This window comes from Macrobrachium nipponense, chromosome 22 (genome assembly GCF_015104395.2).
Source record: "Macrobrachium nipponense isolate FS-2020 chromosome 22, ASM1510439v2, whole genome shotgun sequence".
Lineage (NCBI taxonomy): Eukaryota > Metazoa > Arthropoda > Malacostraca > Decapoda > Palaemonidae > Macrobrachium > Macrobrachium nipponense.
Window position 1 is genome coordinate 11,513,260 of NC_087213.1, and position 24,317 is coordinate 11,537,576.

The 24,317-nt window shown below is 38.2% G+C and overlaps 2 protein-coding genes across 4 annotated transcripts in view; one reads left to right on the forward strand and one right to left on the reverse strand.

Annotated features, from left to right (window-relative positions):
* The window catches only part of LOC135198489 (uncharacterized), a 190,719-nt gene that overhangs the window by 66,569 nt on the left and 99,833 nt on the right, over window positions 1-24,317 (reverse strand). The gene's annotated exons all lie outside the window — the stretch shown is intronic.
* LOC135198832 (crustapain-like) lies at window positions 6,338-11,442 on the forward strand. Its single transcript, XM_064226803.1, has 7 exons — window positions 6,338-6,480; window positions 7,235-7,387; window positions 7,831-7,854; window positions 7,966-8,115; window positions 8,997-9,188; window positions 10,105-10,270; window positions 11,104-11,442. The coding sequence occupies exons 1-7, from the start codon at window positions 6,409-6,411 to the stop codon at window positions 11,307-11,309; spliced, it is 963 nt and encodes a 320-aa protein (XP_064082873.1). The 5' UTR covers window positions 6,338-6,408; the 3' UTR covers window positions 11,310-11,442.

Consider the following 24,317-nt stretch of genomic DNA (forward strand, 5'->3'; position numbering starts at 1 on the left):
TTATCGTCCCATTAGAGTGAAATAATGTCTCGGGCTGAGTTATGAGCCGGAGAGGAATGCGCTGTGAAGGAAAGCAGCGGAAATGCACAGACTCCTCCTCTACCCATTCTTGCTTTGTTTTCTCCTTTCGAATTCTCGACTTTGTAAGCGAGTCTGATACCGATGTTACACAACTGTAGAAACGAACAAATCCATCGAAAGAGTTGATTATTATAGTTACTTAGCTAGGAGAAAGAGCTGAACAAATAAATATATATAAATCAATAAATAAATATGTGCTATTTCAGCTAACGTATTTTATAGCTCAAACAGCTATTCTAACGCTGAAATCTGGGGGTCTATTAATGTCCTGAGCTCCTAACTTTAAAAGAAATATGAAATACAAGAATATTACAATACAAATAATGAAACATCTATCAGCAACAATGGCTGTTCGATACCCACAGAACTCACAGAGTAAAGAGGGAGTCTGTGTAATTCCTTCAAACTCAAAGAGGTCAACACGACGGTCAGCCCCATGCCCTGAACAGGCGATCTCAACGGATATCTTTCATTTGTTACTGGAGTAGTGGTGACTTTCTATCCGATCTTCATGCCATTAAGGTTCTAAGAAATTTACTCTGTGGTTTCACGCCGAATGTCCCGTCAGATGAAGTCTTTGTATGCATCCACTTTATAGTACTAAGCCCTTGGGAAATGTATTTTGTGGGCTGGACGATAAGTACTCCTATTCATGTGAGCTTTGTTGTTTGTTTGTTTGTTTATATGGAGTTTTTACGTTGCATGGAACCAGTGGTTATTCAGCAACGGGTCCAACGGCTTTACGTGACTTCCGAACCACGTCGAGAGTGAACTTCTATCACCAGAAATACACATCTCTCACTCCTCAATGGAATAGCTGAAAATCGAACCCGCGACCACCGAGGTGAGAAGCAAACACCAAACCAACCACGCCACTGAGGCGCTTATGTGAGCTTTGTATACAGGCACATTAAGCCTCTATGCTTCTAAGGAACCTGTCCCGTGCGCTCAACTCCTAATGACCTGTTCCAGCGTATCCTTCGTACACTTGTACTGAATATCCTTGACCTTATTTAGAACCTGTCATGTTTACTCAACACTGAATGGCCTATCTTCAGGTATGCTCCGTTCATATATATGCATAGCAATTCCTTCAAACTCTTACTTCTTTTTGCCCTTCGTCTTCATCATTTTGTAGGCATGTCCTTGACTTTGTACATAACCTGCTTTGTTCATTCAAGTCTCAATGACCTTCAGTCAGTTATGCTTCGTTTATATGTATTGAAATGTCCTTGAAACTTTTATTTCATTTACCCTTCGTCTTCATCGTTGAACGAGCATCTATCTACCTCGACGCTCAGCCCCTCTGAGTTAAATAAATCAACGGGACGAACACTCGTAAGAGCCCAGCTCCTCGAGCAGGTGCTGTAAACCCGGAGCAATAAAAACAGTATCAGGTGTGAGCAGAGTTGAGGGCGTCAACGACTAGCGAAGGAACCATAAACATTTCCTGGAGAATCATCGTGGCTCGCTCTTGTCACCGGACTCCCCCTGGCGAGGAAGTTTTCGAATGAATGTTGTTGCTGTTCTTCTTGTTGGTCACGTTGTTCCCCAAGGTGGTTCTTGGGTCCGCTGTTAATGAATCAGGGTATTGTCTGGGGAAATTTAAAAATATTGTCTTTTATATTTTCAGGTTCAAATTTGTTTTCTTCCCGTGGTTCGTTCAAGAACTTTCCTTCAACCTCTTTCTTTTGGTTGGTCAGGTTGTTCCCCATGGTGGTTCTTGGGTCCGCTGGTAATGCATCAGGTATTGCCAGGGGAAATTAAAAAAAAAAAAAAAAACCTTATATTTTCAGGATCAAATTTGTGTTTTTCTTCCCGTGGTTCGTTCTAGAACTTTCCTCCGACCTCTTTCTTTTGGTTGGTCAAGTTGTTCCCCAAGGTGGTTCTTGGATCCGCTTTTTAATTTAATTTTTTTTTTTTTTTTTTTTTTTTTCTTATACATTTCTGCTCTCCTCCTTCTAGCGATTCGTTCCTCCAAACTCTTTCATCCTCTTCATTTAGTTAATTCCAGCAAAACAAGAGGTCCAACCTCATTTCGTACCCATTCGATCCCTCCGGCGATTTCGTTTAAAAAAAAAAAAAAAAAAAAAAAATCTCACGAGATACGAATAACAGTCTTCTAAAAACATCTGGCTACTAATTGGGAGCAGGACTTGTTTTGAAGAGGTAGCATGAGTGGGTAAAAAAATAAAATTGTATTTTCCGGGGTTTTAGTAAGTTCTTTTTTTTAAGATTCCATGGGAAACACCAAAGGCATCTAATTATTTTAAACCAAGAAAATTCTGTAAAATAGTATTTCCTCTTATAATTTACGACACCTTTATTGGCTCATTAAATTCATCATTTTCTCCATTTTTCGCACTAAAGTTTAGTTACCAGCACTTACATGAACATGAATTCAAGTAAGTGCAGTTACTTACGTTCGTTCAGTAACCTGGTCGCCTTCATAAAATATGCTTTCCATTTACTACTTTATTATCATAAGTTTTCACCAACTTAATATGTAATTCTATGGGCCTTAATTAAGATTGCGTATGAATAGATTATGTGATATTAATCAGTTAAAACTCTGCAGAAATTCCTCCTTTACTACAAATTACTAATTCATGCAAAAAAATGCATTTCCATTGCTGGCAACCTTTTGAGTTTCCTGTAAAAGAAAACTATTGAGATGCCTTTTTCTGTCCACCCTCAATCTTGAAAAGTATTGAGCCTAGATGACTGCAAATTGGTATGTTCATCATCCATCCTACAATCATCAAACATATCAAATTGCAGCATTCTAGCCACATTGGTTTTTATTTTATTTAAAGTTAGAGTTAGCCATAACCGAGCGTCTGGCAACTCTATAAGATACGCCACCACCTGGCCGTGGGTAGAAAGCTTCAACGGCCACGACTTATACAGCATTAAACACTGTAGAGAAAACTCAACTGCGCCGAGGAAACTTCAACACATTTTTACTTGTTATAAGCGAAGCCAGTGAACAGCAATAAACCTTCAACCAATCAAACGAGCGAGGAAAAAAAAAAAATGCAAAGTGACCCTGAGACGACACCTTCAGCCCCGTTCCTGCACTGATAAGCTTCCGAGCGGTATTCCCCAATCAAGTACATTTTCCCCAGAGAAGTCAGCCACGATAAGGGGATTCTGCGCCTGACTTTCCTCCGTGAAAAGAGACACCTGGCGCTTCGGAGAGTTGTTCTTGCACACAGATGCTCTAATATATATAAGAAAGGGCGCCTGATGTCGGCCAGCTTCAGTCGTCCCCCAAGGTAAGAGACACGAGTTTGGATTCTTGTAGTGTATCAACGTATTTTTAATGTGGGTTGTTGCAACTGGTATCGTATCTAAGACTTAGGCTAAAGGCGAAGCGCTGGGACCAATATGATGTGATTAAACGCTGAAAATAATGTTGAAATCATTGTTAGACGACGGTGGAAAGTAAGTTGGAAGAGAGAAAATATGAACAGAGGTTTAGTACAAAGAATGAAATGGGTTGCAGCTAGAGGCCGAAGGGACGCTGTACAGAACAACCTTATGTAAAGCGTAAAGCCTGCAGTGTACAACGTGAAATACACTACGGAGAAGGTCATGCGGGATGTAATTTCAGCACAGCTACACAACTAAGACTTTATAAAGTGATGTTTCTCTCTCTCTCTCTCTCTCTCTCTCTCTCTCTCTCTCTCTCTCTCTCTCTGCTATGGAGCATCTAGGCACAGACAATAACACTTTCAATCTAAAGGATGAAATAGATTCTAAATTAAAACCTTTTTAAATGTCAAAATACAGGAAAGCATCATTTTACCGATTTCCTTCCATTCAACTTGGAGTCCATAACTAAATTTGAAGATAAAGAAAAGGAAATAGAGTGGATGAAATACTGGGCATTATATACGAGAAAGTGTTATAAGCTTCAGCCTAAATAACACCCCTCCCCCCCCCTCTCCCTTCTGCAATAAATGGTCATTTGAATTCTAAAAAAGATATTATTTTAATCCCAGATATTGGAAGTATCTCAACAGTTATAATAACTCGTTTCTTTTATATAGTAAAATGCCTTCATATAGATGACTCCGACCGTCGAGTTCAGCATAATTTTTATATTATTTTGAATGGTACGGGTTACTTTTTATTTGGAATGGTACGAGTAACTTTTTATTTTGAATGGTAAGGGTGACTTTTTATTTTGAATGGTACGGGTTACTTTTTATTTGGAATGGTACGAATAACTTTTTATTTTAAATGGTAAGGGTGACTTTATTTTGAATGGTACGGGTTAATTTTTACTTTGAATGGTACGGGTTACTTTTTATTTTGAATGGTACGGGTAGCTTTTTATTTTGAATGGTACAGGTAACTTTTTATTTTGAATAGTACGGGTTACTTCTTACTTTGAATGGTACGGATAACTTTTAATTTGAATGGTACGGGTAGCTTTTTATTTTGAATGGTAAGGGTTACTTTGTATTTTGAATGTTACGGGTAGCTTTTCATTTGGAATGGTACGGGATCACTTTTTATTTTGAATGGTACGGATAACTGTTTACTTTTTATTTTGAATAGTAAGGGTAACTTTTTATTTTGTATGGTATGTGTAGCTTTTTATTTGGAATGGTACGGGTAACTTTTTATTTGGAATGGTACAGGTAACTTTAACTTTGAATGGTACGAGTAACTTTTTATTTTGAATGGTACGAGTTACTTTTTATTTTGAATGGTACGAGTAACTTTTTATTTTGAATGGTACGAGTTACTTTTTATTTTGAATGGTACGGGTAGCTTTTTATTTTGAATGGTACGGGTAACTTTTTATTTGGAATGGTACGGGTTACTTTTTATTTTGAATGGTACGGGTAGCTTTTTATTTTGAATGGTACGGGTAACTTTTAATCTGGACTGGTATGGGTAACTTTTATTTTGAATGATACGAGTAACTTTTTATTTTCAATTTTTGGTACGGGTTTTAGCTTTTTAAGTTTGGAATACGGGTAGGGTAACTTTTATTTTGAATGGTACGGGTAACTTTTATTTTGAATGGTACGGGATACTTTTTATTTTGAATGGTACGGGTAACTTTTTATTTGGAAGGGTACGGGTTACTTTTTATTTTGAATGGTATGGGTAGCTTTTTATCTTGAATGGTACAGGTAACTTTTTATTTTGAATGGTACAGGTTTACTTTTTTATTTTGAATGGTACGGATTTGAATGGTCATGGGTAACTTTATTTTGAAATGGTATTAACGGGTAAACTTTTTAATGTGGAAGGTAAAGGTAACTTTTTATTGTGAATGGTAAAGGTAACTTTTTATTGTGAATGGTAAAGGTAACTTTTTATTGTGAATGGTAAAGGTAACTTTTTATTGTGAATGGTAAAGGTAACTTTTTATTGTGAATGGTACGGGTAACTTTTTATTTTGAATGGTAAAGGTAACTTTTTATTTTGAATGGTACAGGTTACTTTTTATTTTGAATGGTACGGATTTGAATGGTATGGGTAACTTTATTTTGAATGGTACGGGTAACTTTTTATTGTGAATGGTAAAGGTAACTTTTTATTGTGAATGGTACGGGTAACTTTTTATTGTGAATGGTAAAGGTAACTTTTTATTGTGAATGGTACGGGTAACTTTTTATTTGGAATGGTAAGGGTAACTGAACTGACAACGACATAATTACCCAGGTAAAGGAGTAGGCCAAACACGTTTTATGGGACTGAAGACATAGAAAGAGCATAATTATCCCAAGCAATAATTGAATTCAGTACCTAGTGCCCACAACACTTAAAATTGCGCAAAAACTTACCTATAAACAAGATATTAAGTGCTTTAGATCTGAAACATTGAATGATATATTATTTTTCTATTTTATGTTATACTCATTACCTTATTTAGGTAATTTTTTGAAAGATTTTTTAAATAAAAGCAGCCATCAAAAAGAGGGCAATACTCCTAAAAATATGGTATTCAAGTCTAAATATTTTTTAAAACTTCGTTTAAGTTACATTCACTGTCCTAGTATTTTTGGGCGAATTTTGAAATTATTTTTGAAGCAAAAATCATTCATGAAAAAGAAGGCAATATTCTCAAAAATATTGCATTCAAATTGAAAATATATTTTTTCAAATATCACTGAAAATATTTATTCAAATTGAGAATATATTTCTTCAAATATCACTGAAAATATTTATACAAATTGCGAATATATTATTTTTTCAAATATCACTGAAAATATTGTATTCAAATTGATATATTTTTTTTAAATATCTCTGAAGACAAGACAATCTTTCATCATTTTTTCTTGTCTTTCGCCTCTTTTCTAGATGAAAGTCCTCGTTCTCGTCCTGTGCACGCTTGCACTGACCTCAGCCACCGACCAGTGGGAGGAATTCAAGGTAAGTTTAGTAGGTCCTTCAGGGTAAATACTGCTCAACAAATCAAGAAGACTAAACCTAAAAAGCAACAACAACAACAACAACAACAACAACAACAACAACAACAACAACAACAACAATAATAATAATAATAATAATAATAACTAATAATAATAATAATAATAATAATAATAATAATAATAATAATAATAATAATAATAATATTTAAAAAATACTCATAATAGCACGAGTCTTCAAATAGACACACAAATCCACAGTTTATGTCAATGTACATAAATTCAAATTCAATAATCTTCTGGGATAGCTTTCGGGAATCTGTTCCCAAAAGCTATCCTTAAAGTTTTAAAATTAAATATATGTGCATTTGCAAAACTGTGGATTTGTTTCTCAATAATAATAATAATCAATAATAATAATAATAATAATAATAATAATAATAATAATAATAATAAAATAATAATAATAATAATAATAATAATAATAATACCTTCTTATTAAAAAGAATGGCAGTTAACTGAATTTATCTTATAAAGAATTTTCTTTATTTTCCTTTATAAGATAAATTCAATTAACTACGCCATTCTTTTTAATAAGAAATGTATTCGAGAAGGTCTGCTTCCTGCTAATAATAATAATAATAATAATAAGGGAAAAGGCCCTCTTTCAGGCATGTTTCAATTTTATACCGAGTTTTCTCAATATTTCTTATAATTTTAACATAAGAAATATTGTTTATTTTTCCTCGTCATTGCAGAAAACCCATGGAAAATCCTATGCCAGCCAGGAAGAGGAACTCTACAGGAAGTCTGTCTTTGAGGAGAAGCTGAAATTCATAGAGGAACACAACAAGCGCTATGAACAAGGCCTGGAGACGTACACCGTTGCCGTGAACAAGTTTGCCGACATGGTAAGACAATTCGTCCTATAATTCGCTGACAATAGAGTTACAATAACGATAATATGGGGTTCTTTTAGTCTTCAATTGGTGGAGAGAGAGGAAAAAAAAAAAAAAAAATAGAAGGAATAAGGAAAAATATTAAGGACTGATCAGGGTGCATTATCATCAAAATATTTTTACCAGACCAGTGAGCTCTCAGAGGGCTTCTGCCTTCAAGGATTCGAGCAAGAGTTTATAAAATCAATTGAATTGGAAATTACTCAGAAATACTGAAAAGCAAAAATAAGACGTTGAAACAAGCGCTTACAAATGAATTCGCTTTTTTAGACCTACGAGGAGGACCTTCCCAAAATGACCGGCCTCCAAGGGGTGATGACGAAGGAAATCTTTGTAGGCAGAAACTAAAACAAAAACCCTCGACGTCATAACTATAACCTAATTTGCTTTTCCAGACCCAAGAGGAGGTCGTCTCCAAATGACCGCCTCCAAGGGGTGATGACGAAGGAAACTAAAACAAAAACCCTCGACGTCATAACTATAACCTAATTTGCTTTTCCAGACCCAAGAGGAGGTCGTCTCCAAAATGACCGGCCTCAAAGGGCCCGCCCGCCAAAGGGAAAAACCTCCACAGAACCTCCGAGACGCCCGTGGCTGCCGCCTGGGACTGGAGGGACCACGGAGCCGTTACCCCCGTCAAAGACCAGCAGCAGTGCGGGTCCTGCTGGGCCTTTTCGACGGTAAGATAAAGACGAAGTCTTTGTGGATTCCGCAACGTCTTCGAGAGAAGTTGGGTGATGATAAATAGCTCTTCCTGGGAATTACATTTTCAGTCATAATTATAGTTATTTAATTTTACGGGCATCTGAAAGTTGTTTAGAGACAATGCAAGTGTTGTCGTTTCTTAAAATTAACTTTGCAGGATATATACGTCATCAATTTCAAAATTAACAATATTCATATCGATGAAGATTCTTGTAAAGACAAAAGTAATGACCAATAAATGAACAGGTATAAACAATAAGCGTAGCTTCATGATGCTGTACAATAAATTGTGTACTTACAGAGAAATATTAAATTTACCACAGCCAAGGACGCAGTGTTCATAACCTATAAGTATATATCTATGTTCATTACCATGACATCCTATCCGTCGGTAACAAGGATATTAAGGAACTACAATTATTTGAAATATTTGTGAGATTTATTAACCTAGAGATAATGGCTTCAAAATAACTTTCATATGCTTTAACTTTTCTGGTTTTCATGAAACAAACTTTCGAGGAGTGAAAAAAGGATGTATTGATCTCGTTAAACTTTAGAGTACCGCATCAGTACTGCTGGCAAAAGTACTAAATCTCGTACCAATATGATTCAATTTTCTTAAATAAAGGAATTATGAATTTGTATGAATTTGTGTATGTGGTCCGGGAACGGGAACCCATTTTAATTTTCTTTCCTACTCATTATCCAACCAAGTAACTTACTACCTAATTTATCGCATGATTAGCTAGCTAAAGCACAAGTATTATACCAGAAACTCATATTTAATGCTTTAGCAACGCATCACGCTCTAAAATCGATCCCCGAAATAAACACTTTGGTCGATCCCCGCGAACAGACTGGATCTCTGGAGGGCGTCCATCAAATAGCCACCGGAAACTTGGTCAGCCTCTCAGAGCAGGACTTGGTCGACTGCTCTGGGGACTGGGGCAACGCTGGATGCAACGGCGGGTGGCCCCAGATGGCGTTCCTGTACATCATGGACGTCGGAGGAATCAACACGGAGTCCCGATACCCCTATCAAGCAGTGGTAAGGAACCTAAGCAGAAACTGGTCTCTGTTCATTTGTTTTTACTGGTGATCGATGTTACCGTTAAAGACCTTTTTATCTAATTTTCTTGGAGACGAACGATTTTAAGACCTCAGATATCTCTCCTGGGGATGGTTGAAGATGTGTACCAGTACCTGCATTTATTTATTTATTTATTTATTTATTTATTTATTTATTTATTTATTTATTTATTTAATTTATTTAATTTATTTAAGCTATTAATTTCTTTAGTTAATCTATTTATTTTATTTATTTAATTACTTTAATTTCTTTTATTTACTTAATTTTATTTAATTTTATTTTATTTATTTTATTTATTTATTTATTTGTTTACTTTATTTATTTATTTATCTATCTATTTATTTTATTTATTTATTTAATTTATCTATTTATTTACGAATGTGCGAACTAGTGAATTTAATTAATAGAAAAACTTGAAAAGATTCACTTAAAAACTGAATAATGTTTAATGACAAAACATACAAATAGAGTTAAGAGAGAAGTAATTCTCCAAAGAAAATTTAACAAACCTGCAAAAATAAATAAATAAATAAATAAACTAACACGATCTTGTTCGATGTGACGTCAGAACCGGAAAAATTGCGGGAAACGCCGAGCAAAGATCACCGTTGTGGACGGAACCTAAGGAGAACATAGATTCTCATTAACTTTGGTCAACAGGATCCTACCTAACCTAACTATGAAATCATTGTTAGGGAACCAGATCACGGTGTCAAGAAATTGTTTTGCCATTTTTAAATAAATAAAAAATGAAATAAAATGAAATATTTTTAAGTTTTTACTTTTATTAATTGAAATTTCTGCTGTGGTTCAACGCCGTTATATTCATCAGTGGGTTGACCAGTCCCAAATATTTAACTTTCTTTTTTTCAAGGACGATTCCTGCCGCCACGACACCCAGGATATCGGCGCCACCTGCAAGGACTACGTTGATATCGCCACAGGCGACGAGAAGGCTCTGGAGGACGCCATCCAGAACAATGGCCCAGTCAGCGTCTGCATCGATGCGTCCAAGCCGTCCTTCTCGAGTTATTCCTCTGGTAAGGATCTCGACTTTCCCTAAGCAACTCGTGGCTCTTAATAAGAATAGGGATATAAGATTTTGGCCAAAAGCCAAGCGATGGAACCTATGAGGTTATTCAGCGCTGAAAAGAAAATTGAGAAGAAAGGAGGCTTAAAAGGCGTAACAGGAGTAATACCTTGCAGTTGTACCATGAAACAATTGTTAGGAGAGGTTGGAAAGATAGATGGATGAAAGAGAATATGAACGGAGGTACAATAAAAGGAATGAAAGGGGTTGCAGCTAGGGGTCCATGGGAGGCTGCAAAGAACCTTAAGTAATGCCTATGGTGCACCGCGTGAGGAGCACTGATGGCACTACCTCCCTGCAGAGTGTTGCTCACAATACATTTAAGAGAATGAACTATGTATGGGGAGAGAACGTGGAAAAATTCATTTAAAATTGACTGTAATATGAAAAGATCTCCGAGTTCACCTTCCACACCTGTTAGAAAATAGGCAATAAAGGCAAAATATCTAATATACTGTATAAGAATATAAGTTATTTTTTTAATAGAAAGCTTAACTCATAAAAAATCTTTTTAATTCAACTTTCAAACATAATGTGCACGAAAGTAGATGATAATAACCGGGAAAACTAATATATACAAATATTAGCTATTCTTCCAACAGATATAGCTGAACTCAGAATTTAAAAATTGAGTCCAGCTTTATCACCAACAGCTTAAAAACAGCAAATAAAAAAAACTAATACATACGACTTTTTAAAAATTCTTTTAAGGAAAAATGTACCCTACATCACCATCTTGTTAACGAAAAGCATAACCCTTAATCGTGTTTACCTTACCCGCAGGAGTCTACTACGAACCCCATTGCCATTCTAAAATGCTCAACCACGCAGTGCTGGCCGTTGGCTTTGGCGAGGAGGATGGACAGGAATACTTCCTGGTCAAGAATTCTTGGGGCGAAGGATGGGGAGAACAGGGCTACATCAAAATGGCCAAGAATAGAGACAACAACTGCGGTATTGCATCAAATGCCTGTTATCCCGTCGTTTAAGTACTTCGGTGCCAAATGTATACATTTATGTGGCTCGAGCTAAGACGTGATGTTTCTAAATTAAAATTGGAAAGAACATAGCAATGCATCTCACGTGTATGGAGCAATTAGTAACCAAGTATTCATAATTGCATTGATAGTTTTATTTTCCCGTCACGAAAAATATTGCCTGGTTCTGAAACTGCAATATTTTGCCAATAAATCATGTCTATTATTATAAGAAAGTGACAGTCAATAAAATGAAGAGATTGGGACCAAAAATACTAAAAACAGCTACAATTCAGATATGAATCCCTCTGTTTCTTAATCTCTTCATCCTCGTCTATCACATTTGCTTCTTCTTCTTCTTCTTCTTCTTCTTCTTCTTCTTCTCTTTTTTCTTCTTCTCCCTATGACGTCCAGAAGCAACTACGGAACAATTATGAAAAAAGCGTACTCGAGTACCAAGAGTCACGAAATATATTACGAAGAAAACATAACAACATCTGCATAAATTTCATAAAACACCACATGATAGACTCCGCCTTCATTTTTCACACTGACATCACCCCTACTGATCAGTGTGGCTGCCAGTGAAGGGAAGCCGCCTGGCACCTTTTTGGGTACTGCTATCGGGCTCTTTTCGACTGCCCCTTTGACTTTTCCCGCTGCCAAAGGCTGCTCACGACGACAAGTAAGACACCATCTAGATGAGGGTCATCTGTCAGAGATGATAGAGCACACGACTGCCGAGATACCAATTTTTCTTTTATCTATTTATTTTTTATGTATTTATATATTTTTTTCTATATATTTATATATAAATATATAAATTTTTTATTTTTATCTATTTATATTTAATATATAAATATATAAATTTTGTATTCTATATATATATATAAATATATATATATATATATATATATATATATATATATATATATATATATATATGGGTAGGGAGCACGACTTGACCCTTCTTAATTATCTGTTTTGTCCTTAAGAAATATATACCATCCATCCGGATTTAATGCATACCGAGATACAATGTAAGATGATAATAGGTTTAACTAGTAAATAATGACAATAATAATAATAATATGAAATCATTAGTGTGGTACATAAAGATCACGAACTTTTTGTTAAGTTTCAATGGAGGTTTTCGGTATATGAATTTGAGCGAAAGCATGACACGAGCGAGCCCTATGAAATTGACGTACAGAGAGAGAGAGAGAGAGAGAGAGAGAGAGAGAGAGAGAGAGAGAGAGAGAGAGAGAGAGAGAGAGCCCTGTGTATTTCATGAAATAACATATTCCACGACTGCATACAACTCGTGACACGAATAAAAACCATTTTTTAATGTTAGACTCGGCTGTCGTATTTGTTCAATGCAAAAATCTCTCTCTCTCTCTCTCTCTCTCTCTCTCTCTCTCTCTCGCTCTGCTCTCTCTCTCTCTCTCTCTCTCTCTCCTACACATACTCACAAAACAGCCCTCGTAATAACCTGAATTCACACAGTGAAAAGGAAACCAAGGTAGGAAGAACAGCCCTAACCTAGCCTTGCTATGCAGTGGAAGATGACGCAATGGACTTACAAGCAAAGCGCATCAATGTAGTCTCTATCTAAAGAATGACAGGCATGTATGTATCTTTAAAAGCAAACGAAATGTAAAGTTCAAGAACACATAAGAAAGCATATCACTAAAATCTAAAATAGATGAGAGAGCGGAACTCGTTTCTACAAGTTTGCTCCATTATTATTATTATTTTTGTTATTCAGAACAAAACCATATTCATATGGAACACGTCCACAGAGGCCATTGACTCGAAATTCAAGCTTCCAAAGAACACGGTGCTCACAATGTCCAGCGAGTAACAGTTACAAAGGAAGACGAACCGGGATACTAGAGTAGCTGCAGAGAACAAGATCCAAAGTAGTGTCTATAAAGAGTGGAAAGTTGGAGAAAATGACTAGACCCTTCCCTGTATTTTCACCTCTAACCTACAACCTAAAAATCTTAAAGTATCCAACAAGTCAGTGAAAGCTGTTTGGATTCGCCTTCAAATTATAAATTTTATTAAACGTACAATAAATGTTCAAGATGAATATAAAAACTGTTTACAATGCGTTGTTTTCACTAATGGATACAAATACAACCTTTGGAACTTGATTCTTTAAGATTTTCTTCAAAAAAGGAGCAGAAGAGTGCAAATCAGAGGAGTGCATTAGGAAGTGGCTCTTTAAGAATGAGAAGGAAAGGGACATCAAGATACCTTATATGTTACGTTATCTTTCGTCATGTATGCTAACAATTACTAAACAAGAAGCTTATTGAACAGTCTTCTGGTGCTTTCTTTGTTTACTTGCAAGCTCCACGGGGCGTAGAAGGGGTCCCGCATTCTTTTCAAAATTATCATTCCGTGAAAGCACTGCAAAGGCGACTTGCCTAATTAGTGAACCTAAAGAGCCAAATGACCACGATCGAGCCAGAGTTGACTCGCCTAAGAAATTCAACTTCGCTGACCATTGAACTGTGTCGTTTTTGTTCTCCGTTTCTCAAGATCCTCCGGTGGTCTTTGAGATGGAGTATACTGATTACGCAGAGCGACTATACTTTCTAACCCGGGGTTAAGCAATAGACTGGGCGTATTAATTTGCTTATGTGCCCAGTTTAAATTCGCCCCGCTGACCCCGATGAAAAATAAGCCACGCCAAAAAAAGAGCCTCATCTCGTTCACTTAACCCTGTCTCCTAATAGGAACAAACTCTATTCACGAAAGAGGCCTTTTGGCAAAGGGATTCGAACAGAAGAAGAAGAAGAAGAAGAAGAAGGAGGAGGAGGAGGATGAGGAGGATGGAGAGGAGGAGGAGGAGGAGGGAGGAGGAGGAGAAAGGGGGTTTTGTTGAGCAGAGCATGATCCTTAAAGTCAGGAAGATAAGAAACGCGACCGCAAGAGTAGGAGTGGAGAACGGACCCCCATAGACAATAACTGGAGTTGGGAAGAGGAGGGGGGAGAAGGGGAAGGGAAGAAAGGGTAGGGGAGGACGAGGAGGTCACTGTCTTGCAAGGAGGAGGCAAGAGATTTCCTAATGAGACAGCTGGACTTAACAATGAGTTGGACCTGTCTTGATGTTGCACGATAACGCACCTACCAACCCCCCCCCCCCCCACCCCCCCCCCCCCCCTCCCTCCCTCCCTACACAGCATGGCGGGGGCGAGGAAGGAAGGGTGTGTATTTTGTGTGTGAGTGTGCGTGTGTTCATGGGGGTAGGGGAAGGGGACACCCCCCCAATCTTGCCCTCTTCGTTATCTTCCCTTAACCCCTACCTCCAACCCGTTAAAGGAGTGTTAAAGATCTGACCTTATTTTAACCTTTTGGCGTTGACCCCATTGTCGAAATTTAAAAGTGATGACCTGGTCCTAGCTAATGGGTTTCCTTTAAGCAGTTATGGGGGAAAAAAAGGCTTTGAAAGTTCTGGTGTCTCCTCGTCAGTGTATTTTTTTTTTTTTTTTTTTTTTTTTTTTAAGTCGCAACAATGGCCCCTTGCGTTGGCCAATGGCTCTCTGACGTTTCTCATTCGAAAACTATAGCCTGGTTTTGCAATCAAGGAGGTTCCCTTTCGGTTATCACCGTTTTCCTAAAGAGGATGATGAAGAGTTTCAAAAAATCGGAGCAATGCATCAACACCAAGAGATTGACTCATTCCTTCAGACTACGAAGTCAACCATTTTACAACAATAAAATTCTTTCTCTATTATACCTTCAAAGATTCAGGGTATTCAGAAGAGCTAAAGATTCAGGGTATTCAGAAGAGCTACAGTTCTACTCACAAAGTAAAATTAATGAGGATTAGACATTCCGGCGGCAGAACAGAAATATTTCATTCACTCACATTTAAGAAGTCAACAAAAAACCAACCCAAACAAATGGTATCCGAAACGTGACACTGTCTCGTAAACACACTAGACCAACCCAATACAATACAACTGTCATTCAGCGTCAGAACTATTATTGAGCAGCCTTACAAAGCAATGATGCTTTTGGAATCAACAAGTTCACCCAAAAGATATCGTTACCTTTGAAAAGAGTGATCAAATGCAGATTTTTTTTTTTTTTTTAACGTGAAGAGGCCAACTGATCAAGTTAGTGAAAGCCTCCTGTATAGAGCAACACACATACATACTACAGCGGCAGACTTTATTTTTTCATTTAAGATCACGAGAAAGTGATGACATCAAATAATTAAATGTATTATTACTAAGATCAATGCATATCTCCGTCATCAACGCAGATCTGAACAATATGAAACTCCCAAAAAATATCCTCAGAAAGGCTAAATGGCAAAGAGAAGAAATATATAAAAGATCCAGCTGTTTAGCAATAAGACAATCTATCAAAACAACACACTATCCATCTATTCTGGAAATGAACGAAAACGTCTTATTGAAGTAAGTTACTTCCAAAAGGATGAAGCTGTTTTGAAAACAAGATAAAAAAAAATCTTCCTTAAGAATACGTTTCACTTACGCAGAAAAGCAATCCTTCTAATTGGAGAGCCAAAAATCTTTGTTTTGTTTGTTTGTATGGTGTTTTTACGCTGCATGGAAACTGTGGTTATTCAGCAACGGGACCAACGGCTTTACGTGACTTCCGAACCACGTCGAGAGTGAACTTCTATCACCAGAAATACACATCTCTCACAACTCAATGGAATGCCCGAGAATCGATCTCGCGGCCACCGAGGTGATACGCCAACACCATACCGACCACGCCACTGAGTTGCTTAAACCCATTCTTGTTTTAACTTTGTAACTACTGTCCTCTGCCACATTTATCTTGGCAATACAATACAATATACAGCGTCAGTTACTATTAAACACGTTGTTTGGATGACTACACTGGCGGGATACACAACAGATGACCCAAGGTCCTTAGGTATTTTTGACATAACTCGATTAAAAATAACTAAAAATTGATTGTCCTATTTATATAAAGAAATTGTTTTTGAAATTTTCGAGAGCCCGCTTCATTTTCATTTTCAAACTAAAATAAAAATAACAATTGGAAGAATTAAACGTAAAAAATGACTCTGGGATCTCAACTAATTTCAAATTAAAAGGTAAATTCCCTATAGCATTTAACGAGTTCTGTACATCGTAGCGTTTAAGAAAAGATACTGAAATGTGAACACGCGACTCAATGTACCTTGGCTGGTTTAGATCAGGATTAATCCTGATTTAGATTAAGCTGGCTTATGCTAGCTAGCTAGCGAGGGGCCTTACCCCAAAACGGCTCGATTTTCGTACAAGGGCTTAGGCGGCCTGGTGTGAGGGCCAAAGAGTCCCCCCCCCCCCCCCCCCCCCCGACAACCCACCCCTACCCCTCCCCCAACCAGCAGAGTTGAATTGCCCTTTCTTCTCCTCAGAAAACACTAACTAAATCTTTTTCTTCTGATAGAAAATTTATAAAATTTATATGTTTATCTTTTTATTTATTAACTTAATTCATCTTTGTTTTCTAATAATTGATCTCTTCTGTCTGTATTTCCGATTATCTTCCGCACTTTCTTTCAAATGAACACAATAGCCTTTGGAAGCTTAAATTTCAAGTCAGTGGCTCCTGTAGGCCTGTTCCATATGAATAGCGTTCATCTTCTGAATATAACAATAATAATTATTATAAAAATGTCTGTGTAAAAGTATGTAGCACTTATTGCATTTTGATGGCAAATTCACCTTGGAACGTAAAATACATCTGGCAGCCTCGTTGAATCACAATGGAATTTCTCTCAAATTCTTGCACAAAGTTTCATCAAGCCTTGAGCAAAATTTTTTAATTTTCTTTGTAACAGTGCAATGAACAATGAAAGAATAATCGAGATTAAATGGCATTACATCAATATCAAACAAATCATTTTCACTGAAACCTAATGACTCGAATGTCTAGGTTCGCTGTAGTGCAAACGGAAAAGAAACTACATTTTGTCTCGCCATAATTCACCCTTTAATCTTCGTCATCTGTAGCGCCATTGTTCGTTCATATCTCCGTCCTCTGAAGAAAATGCTGATCTTGTCTACAATTTCGGTGGCTTTCACCCACTGTTGCAAGTTTTTTTTTTTCTTTTTTCACTTTTCTAACTCGGTGAAGTTTATGATTGATCTTATCAGCTGAAATACAGCAAGCGGGCTAAAGGCACTTCATTCTGAAACAAATGAAGAAAATCTAAATCTCTCTGAAGAGAATTCATTACCTTTAATAGTTTCGTTTTAACTGGCACAGAGCTTCCCTGCTTGTATGCTTGCCACTGATCTAGATTCATAATCGTAATTCAAATCTGTATTTATTACTGCTGCCTTTTCTTGGCCCCCATTAAGCTCTATTTCATTAGGGTTGGTATCTTTTCAATTCTTAAGCCATTTTCAACCCTAAAATAGTTTGTGATTCAGTTGCTTAATTTAAAAGTTAAGGCGAGTTCTTGTAAACTTCAAATGCACTGGGCTCTAGCAACCTCGTCCCAGAAATCTAAGTTGAAAGAAAAATATAAATGCATGGATGCACAGCGTTTTATATACAGTAACTATTTATGAGCACTATCTTTAATGAATCAAAAATGATAAATACATACAAACTCATATACGTATATATGGATGATGATATTATAGATATATATATATATATATATATATATATATATATATATATATATATATATGCTTATATATATTAATTATACACACACGTATGTGTGTGTATAACTGCACGAGTTTCTTCATCAAACACTTGAAATGTACATTCAAATTAAGTGCAAAAGTGTAAAACTTCCAGCCCCATGAAGGAATTTCTTAATGAACGATTCTCCAAATTAAGTATAAATGACATATTCCCAAATTGGTAAATCCTGGGCGACATCTGAAACAAAAGCGATGGTTGACCTTTGTCCTAAATTTAAGTTTACACAAGACTGCAGATAGGCCCAACTAGTCTAAAAGGTAACGCCCATAAGCTGACCCGCTTTGACCTTTCCAAATCGAAAACTTTAAAAAACACGCTAATATGAAAAATGTAACTAAGCAGATCTGTAAAGAATCACTCCAGCTGTAAACTTATTCTTGTTCCACGCGACTCTATTCGTCACAGTGATCGGGGATATAACCCCTTAGTTTCTGTGAATGATCACACAACAGGACAAAGTCTATTTTGGTAGAAACCAGGAAACAAGAAAAGTTTACCGATTCAATCAGTCTTTTACCTTCACTAACGGTTTTCATTGTGCATATAGTGGTCTTGTTAAATTACTTATTATTAATATTAAAAAATATATCTGCACACACACGCGCACACATGCACACACACACACACGCGCGCTCGCGCACACACAAAGGGAGCGAGGACTTGCGTACACACCCGTGTGCATTCAGACATCCAGCCTCACTCAAACAAGCACCCTTTCTCAATAACAATCTCGAGATCTATGAATCCACCATGCTAATCAAATCTGAATATGCTCACACAGGGTGATGCACACACTTAGGTAAGCAACAGCCTACTCCTTATTACAGTTTAATTCACACAACTGCACATTACTGCATTAGAGGCTTCATCATAATTCGCCCTGGGTAGTGGGGGCTTTCACGAGAGCCTTAAGGAGGATTTTATCTCGATCCTCCATCTTCGCTCAGCTGATAAACTCGCGTCTTCTCATCGTCTCTAGAGGCTGCTAAGTGCAGAGACGATTAGCACTTGCGTTGCAAGTTCATCGCCGGTTCTGATAAGAGTCCCTTTAAGCGATGGCCGACTTTCGTCATTTGACGGATTTTCTGCCTGCAGAAGAAAAGCCTCTTGAGGCAGGGAAGACTCCCGAGGAGAACCTCCTGGTGAAAGAAAGCTTTTTCGAAGGAGAACCTCCCGACAAAGGAAAGACTCCTGACGAAGGAGAACCTCCTGACTAAGGCCAAGGAAAACCTCTTGATGAAGGAGAACCTCCTGGCAAAGGATAGCCTCCTGACGAAGGAGAACCTCCCGACAAAGGAAAGACTCCTGACGAAGGAGAACCTCCTGACTAAGGCCAAGGAAAACCTCTTGATGAAGGAGAACCTCCTGACAAAAGAAAGCCTCCTGACGAAGGAGAACCTCCTGACTAAGGCCAAGGAAAACCTCTTGATGAAGGAGAACCTCCCGACAAAGGATAGCCTCCTGACGAAGGAGAACCTCCTGACTAAGGAAAGACTCCTCACCAAGTTAAACCGCTTGACGAAGGAGAACCTCCTGACAAAGGATAGCCTCCTGACCAAGGAAAACCTCTTGATGAAGGAGAACCTCCTCATGAAGGAAATCCTCCTGATGAAGAACCTCCTGAAAGAAAGCCTCCTGACGAAGGTCTGCCTCTTTATGCAGGAAAGCTTCATAACGAAGGGATGCCTCCCCACTAGGAAAGCCTTCTGACGAAGGAGAGCCTCCTGATGAAGAAACTCCTCCTGACAAAGTAAATCTGATGAAGAAAAGCGGAGGGCATCATGACTAGGGAAAGCCTAAAAACTAAGGAAATCCTCCTGACGAAGTTAAACCTCCTGATGGAGGCAGGCCTCCTGCCGAGCTCTTCCTATCGTCGAGGCATCGAGCAAATATGGAGAGATAAGTACCGCTAGTTTGTTGGAAAGTGGTGAGGTGGAGGAGGAGGAGGAGGGTAAGGGAAGAACCCGAGGGGGAGGGACTTTATGGGCGGAAAGGGGAAGGGGGGATGAAGCAAACTGACGCTAATCCCGCTCCGATAAGGGCTTGGTGCCATGGGCGCGGATAGGGGCGTGGATAGGGGTCGGCGCACACCTTTCCCCAGACGTCAAGTGTTGTGAGGGAAAAACCTCCTGAGAAGTGAAAAGTAAAGGAGAGAAAGAGCTATAATCTCTCTCTCTCTCTCTCTCTCTCTCTCTCTCTCTCTCTCTCTCTCTCTCTCTGCCCCATGAATTTCCATATGCAACAGATGCTGAGTAGGTCACAAGGGAAAGTCAAAACTACCTTTATCTTGAAAGTTTATAATCATTTGCGGAGTATTTAAATGAGAGAGAGAGAGAGAGAGAGAGAGAGAGAGAGAGAGAGAGAGAGAGAGAGAACAAATTTGTAAACCAATTATTCATGAGTCTTGCTGGCTGCATAGTGAAATGAGTAAACTAGTATTTATTTATAAAATACACATACAACAACAAAAACAAATAAATAAATACATAAATAAATAACTATACACAGAATAGGAAAAGGGACCCTGAAAGTATTGCCAATATCTCATAACTTCATTTCAAACTACAATTATTTTTTTTTCTTTCATCGACCCCACCACGCATCCGATGACATTCTCTTAGGCTAATGAAAAAAAAATGACACAAGATTCACTACTGATGTGATCTTGTTCAAACAGCCAGTCAGTCAATGCTGAAGAAAATGGCACGTGTGCCCAAAGCTATCATGTAAATTCCTGGACTTGAAGGGATCACGCCCATTTCCATACTACGAACTCCTCTCTCCACATCGTTCATCTTACAGAGGAACGTGACACCTGTTTGTAATCCAAGCGAAGATGCAATGCGATACTACCCTAATTAATATTCTCCTCGCCCATTTTTAATACATTTGTATCTATTCATTAATGTATTCATTCATTTTCTTTTAATAAGCGAGAACTCTTCTTTCCGTATTTCCCTTTACCTCCTCTTACTTCTTCCTAATGAACACCATATTCTTTAGAAGCTTGAATTTCAAGTCAATGGCCTTTCCTGGATTATTCCTTATGAAGAGGATTCACCTTCTGAATAATAATAATAATAATAATAATAAAACTAATAATAAATAATAATAATAATAATAATAATAATAATAATAATAATAATAATATGTGGCGCCGTGGCAGAGTGGGTTAGGTCGTCAATGGACTGGTTAAGTTAAGTTAAGCAACATTGGGGCTGGTCAGTCGTTGGATGGGTGACCGCTCTGCTCTCCTCGGCGTTGATTCCTTGGGAAAGGATCTTTACCATAATTTCCTCAGTCTACTCAGCTGTAAATGAGTACCTATCCCTGATGGGGTAGGGTCCAGCTATGGGTTAAATAGCAAAACTCAGCAATGATGGAAAGAAATGAAGGAATAAACGACAACGACGTAAATGGAACTCTGGCAACAGAGGAGCTTCGTCCGGCAGCCAGGTATTCAACCCAATTGAAGGGGAAGACGGTCAGGTACTTGGAGGTCGTCATCCAGCAACTGACCACCACAATGACAGTAACCAGCAGCCTGAGATTGGAGCAACAGAAGCAAAAAGGAAGAAATGGAGAAGAGAAGAAAATAAGGAAACATGGAGATGCTACATCAGAAGCAACCCGACGAAGACAGGATATAGAAGAAGGTTGGTCAACATCTGGAATGAGAGGAATAACGCCCCCCAAACAGAGCAGAGGCTGGCAGACCAAGCAAGGAACATAAAGAAAAATAAATGGCTCTCCCAAACAGAAAGAGAAGAACTGGAAAGGGAAATGTCACACGACAACGAATTACACTAAGACGAACTGAGAGACGATGCAACAGAAGACGACAGGGATGATGAGGTATCAAAAAACGACACACGAAGAAACAGCGACGAAGTAACAGAGACGACGAAATGGGTAGAAAAGATTAGACAATGGATGGAGCCAGATACAGAGAGAACAAAGATCCCCTCCATGAAAGCCTACAACACCAAGAAATTTAGGGAGAAAACAAGTGAGGTCAATGAAATAATGGGTATAATACACACCACCAGTATCATAGAAACAAATAACTTGGTATATGCAGGAGCAAGATTAGTAGCAGAACTGATGGGGATTCGAACACCAACACCACCACCACAACCAACCCAACAGAAACCAAAACAGCAACCTCCTTGGAAAAGGCGCCTGGAAAAGCAAATCATGGTGATGAGATCTGACTTGAGTAAACTGAAAGAGATGGCAGAAAAAAGGCTAAGAAGCAAGAAAACAAGGGAGGAGCTCAACGAGAAATACAAAGTACAAGAGAGGGGACTAAACAACACAATAGAAGATGTAAAACAGAGGCTAAGGCCAAAGCACATAAGATCCAACAGTACATGAACAGGAATAAGGGATACCAACAGAACAAACTATTCGGAACCAACCAGAAAAGACTATACTGCCAACTAAGAGGGGAAGACAACCACCCAGAAATTCCTGAAGCCGAACCAAGTAAGAGACTCTGGGAAAACATATGGAGCAATCCGGTATCACACAACAAACATGCAACATGGCTCCAGGAAGTCAAGGAAGAAGAAACAGGGAGAATAAAACAAAGTTTCACAGAGATCACGACAGACACAGTCAGACACCAACTAAAGAAAATGCCAAACTGGAAAGCCCCAGGTCCCGATGAAGTCCATGGATACTGGCTCAAAAACTTCAAGGCCCTACACTCACGAATAGCAGAACAACTCCACCATTTTATCTCAAATCACCATGCACCCAAATGGATGACCACAGGAAGAACATCCTTAGTACAAAAAGACAAGAGTAAGGGAAATATAGCCAGTAACTACAGGCCTATCACCTGCCCACCAATAATGTGGAAGTTACTAACAGTTTAATCATCAGGTTGAAAGGCTATTACAAGTTACCTACGAGGGAGACAAAACCCACCATCCCCACCAACAGAAAGGCTGCAGAAGGAAGTGTAGGGCACAAAGACCACCTCCTGATAGACAAAATGGTAATGAAGAACAGTAGGAGAAGGAAAACCAACCTAAGCATGGCATGGATAGACTATAAGAAAGCCTTCGACATGATACCACACACATGGCTAATAGAATGCCTGAAAATATATGGGGCAGAGGAAAACACCATCAGCTTCCTCAAAAATACAATGCGCAACTGGAATACAATACTTACAAGCTCTGGAATAAGACTAGCAGAGGTTAATATCAGGATTCCCATGACAAAAGTACTACAGAAGATGGATGCCGGGTACCAACTCAAGAAAAGAGGCAACAGAATCAACCATCTGATGTTCATGGACGACATCAAGCTGTATGGTAAGAGCATCAAGGAAATAGATACCCTAATCCAGACTGTAAGGATTGTATCTGGGGACATCAGGATGGAGTTTGGAATAGAAAAATGCGCCTTAGTCAACATACAAAAAGGCAAAGTAACGAGAACTGAAGGGATAAAGCTACCAGATGGAGCAACATCAAACACATAGATGAGACACGATAGAAATACCTGGGAATAATGGAAGGAGGAGATATAAAACACCAAGAGATGAAGGACACGATCAGGAAAAGAATATATGCAGAGACACAAGGCGATACTCAAGTCAAAACTCAAACGCCGGAAATATGATAAAAAGCCATAAAACATATGGGCAGGTGCCCTAGTAATCAGATACAGCGCAGGAATAGTGAATGGACGAAGGCAGAACTCCACAGCATAGATCAGAAAACCAGGAAACATATGACAATACACAAAGCACTAACACCCAAGAGCAAATACGGACAGACTATACATAACAAGAATGGAAGGAGGGAGAGGACTACTAAGTATAGAGGACTGCGTCAACATCGAGAACAGAACACTGGGGCAATATCTGAAAACCAGTGAAGACGAGTGGCTAAAGAGTGCATGGGAAGAAAGACTAATAAAAGTAGACGAAGACCCAGAAATATACAGAGACAGGAGAATGACAGACAGAACAGAGGACTGGCACAACAAACCAATGCACGGACAATACATGAGACAGACTAGAGAGCTAGCCAGCGATGACACATGGCAATGGCTACAGAGGGGAGAGCTAAAGAAGGAAACTGAAGGAATGATAACAGCGGGTCACAAGATCAGCCCTATGAACCAGATATGTTCAAAGAACGATAGACGGAAATAACATCTCTCCCATATGTAGGAAGTGCAATACGAAAAATGAAACCATAAACCACATAGCAAGCGAATGCCCGGCACTTGCACAGAACCAGTACAAAAAGAGGCACGATTCAAGTGGCAAAA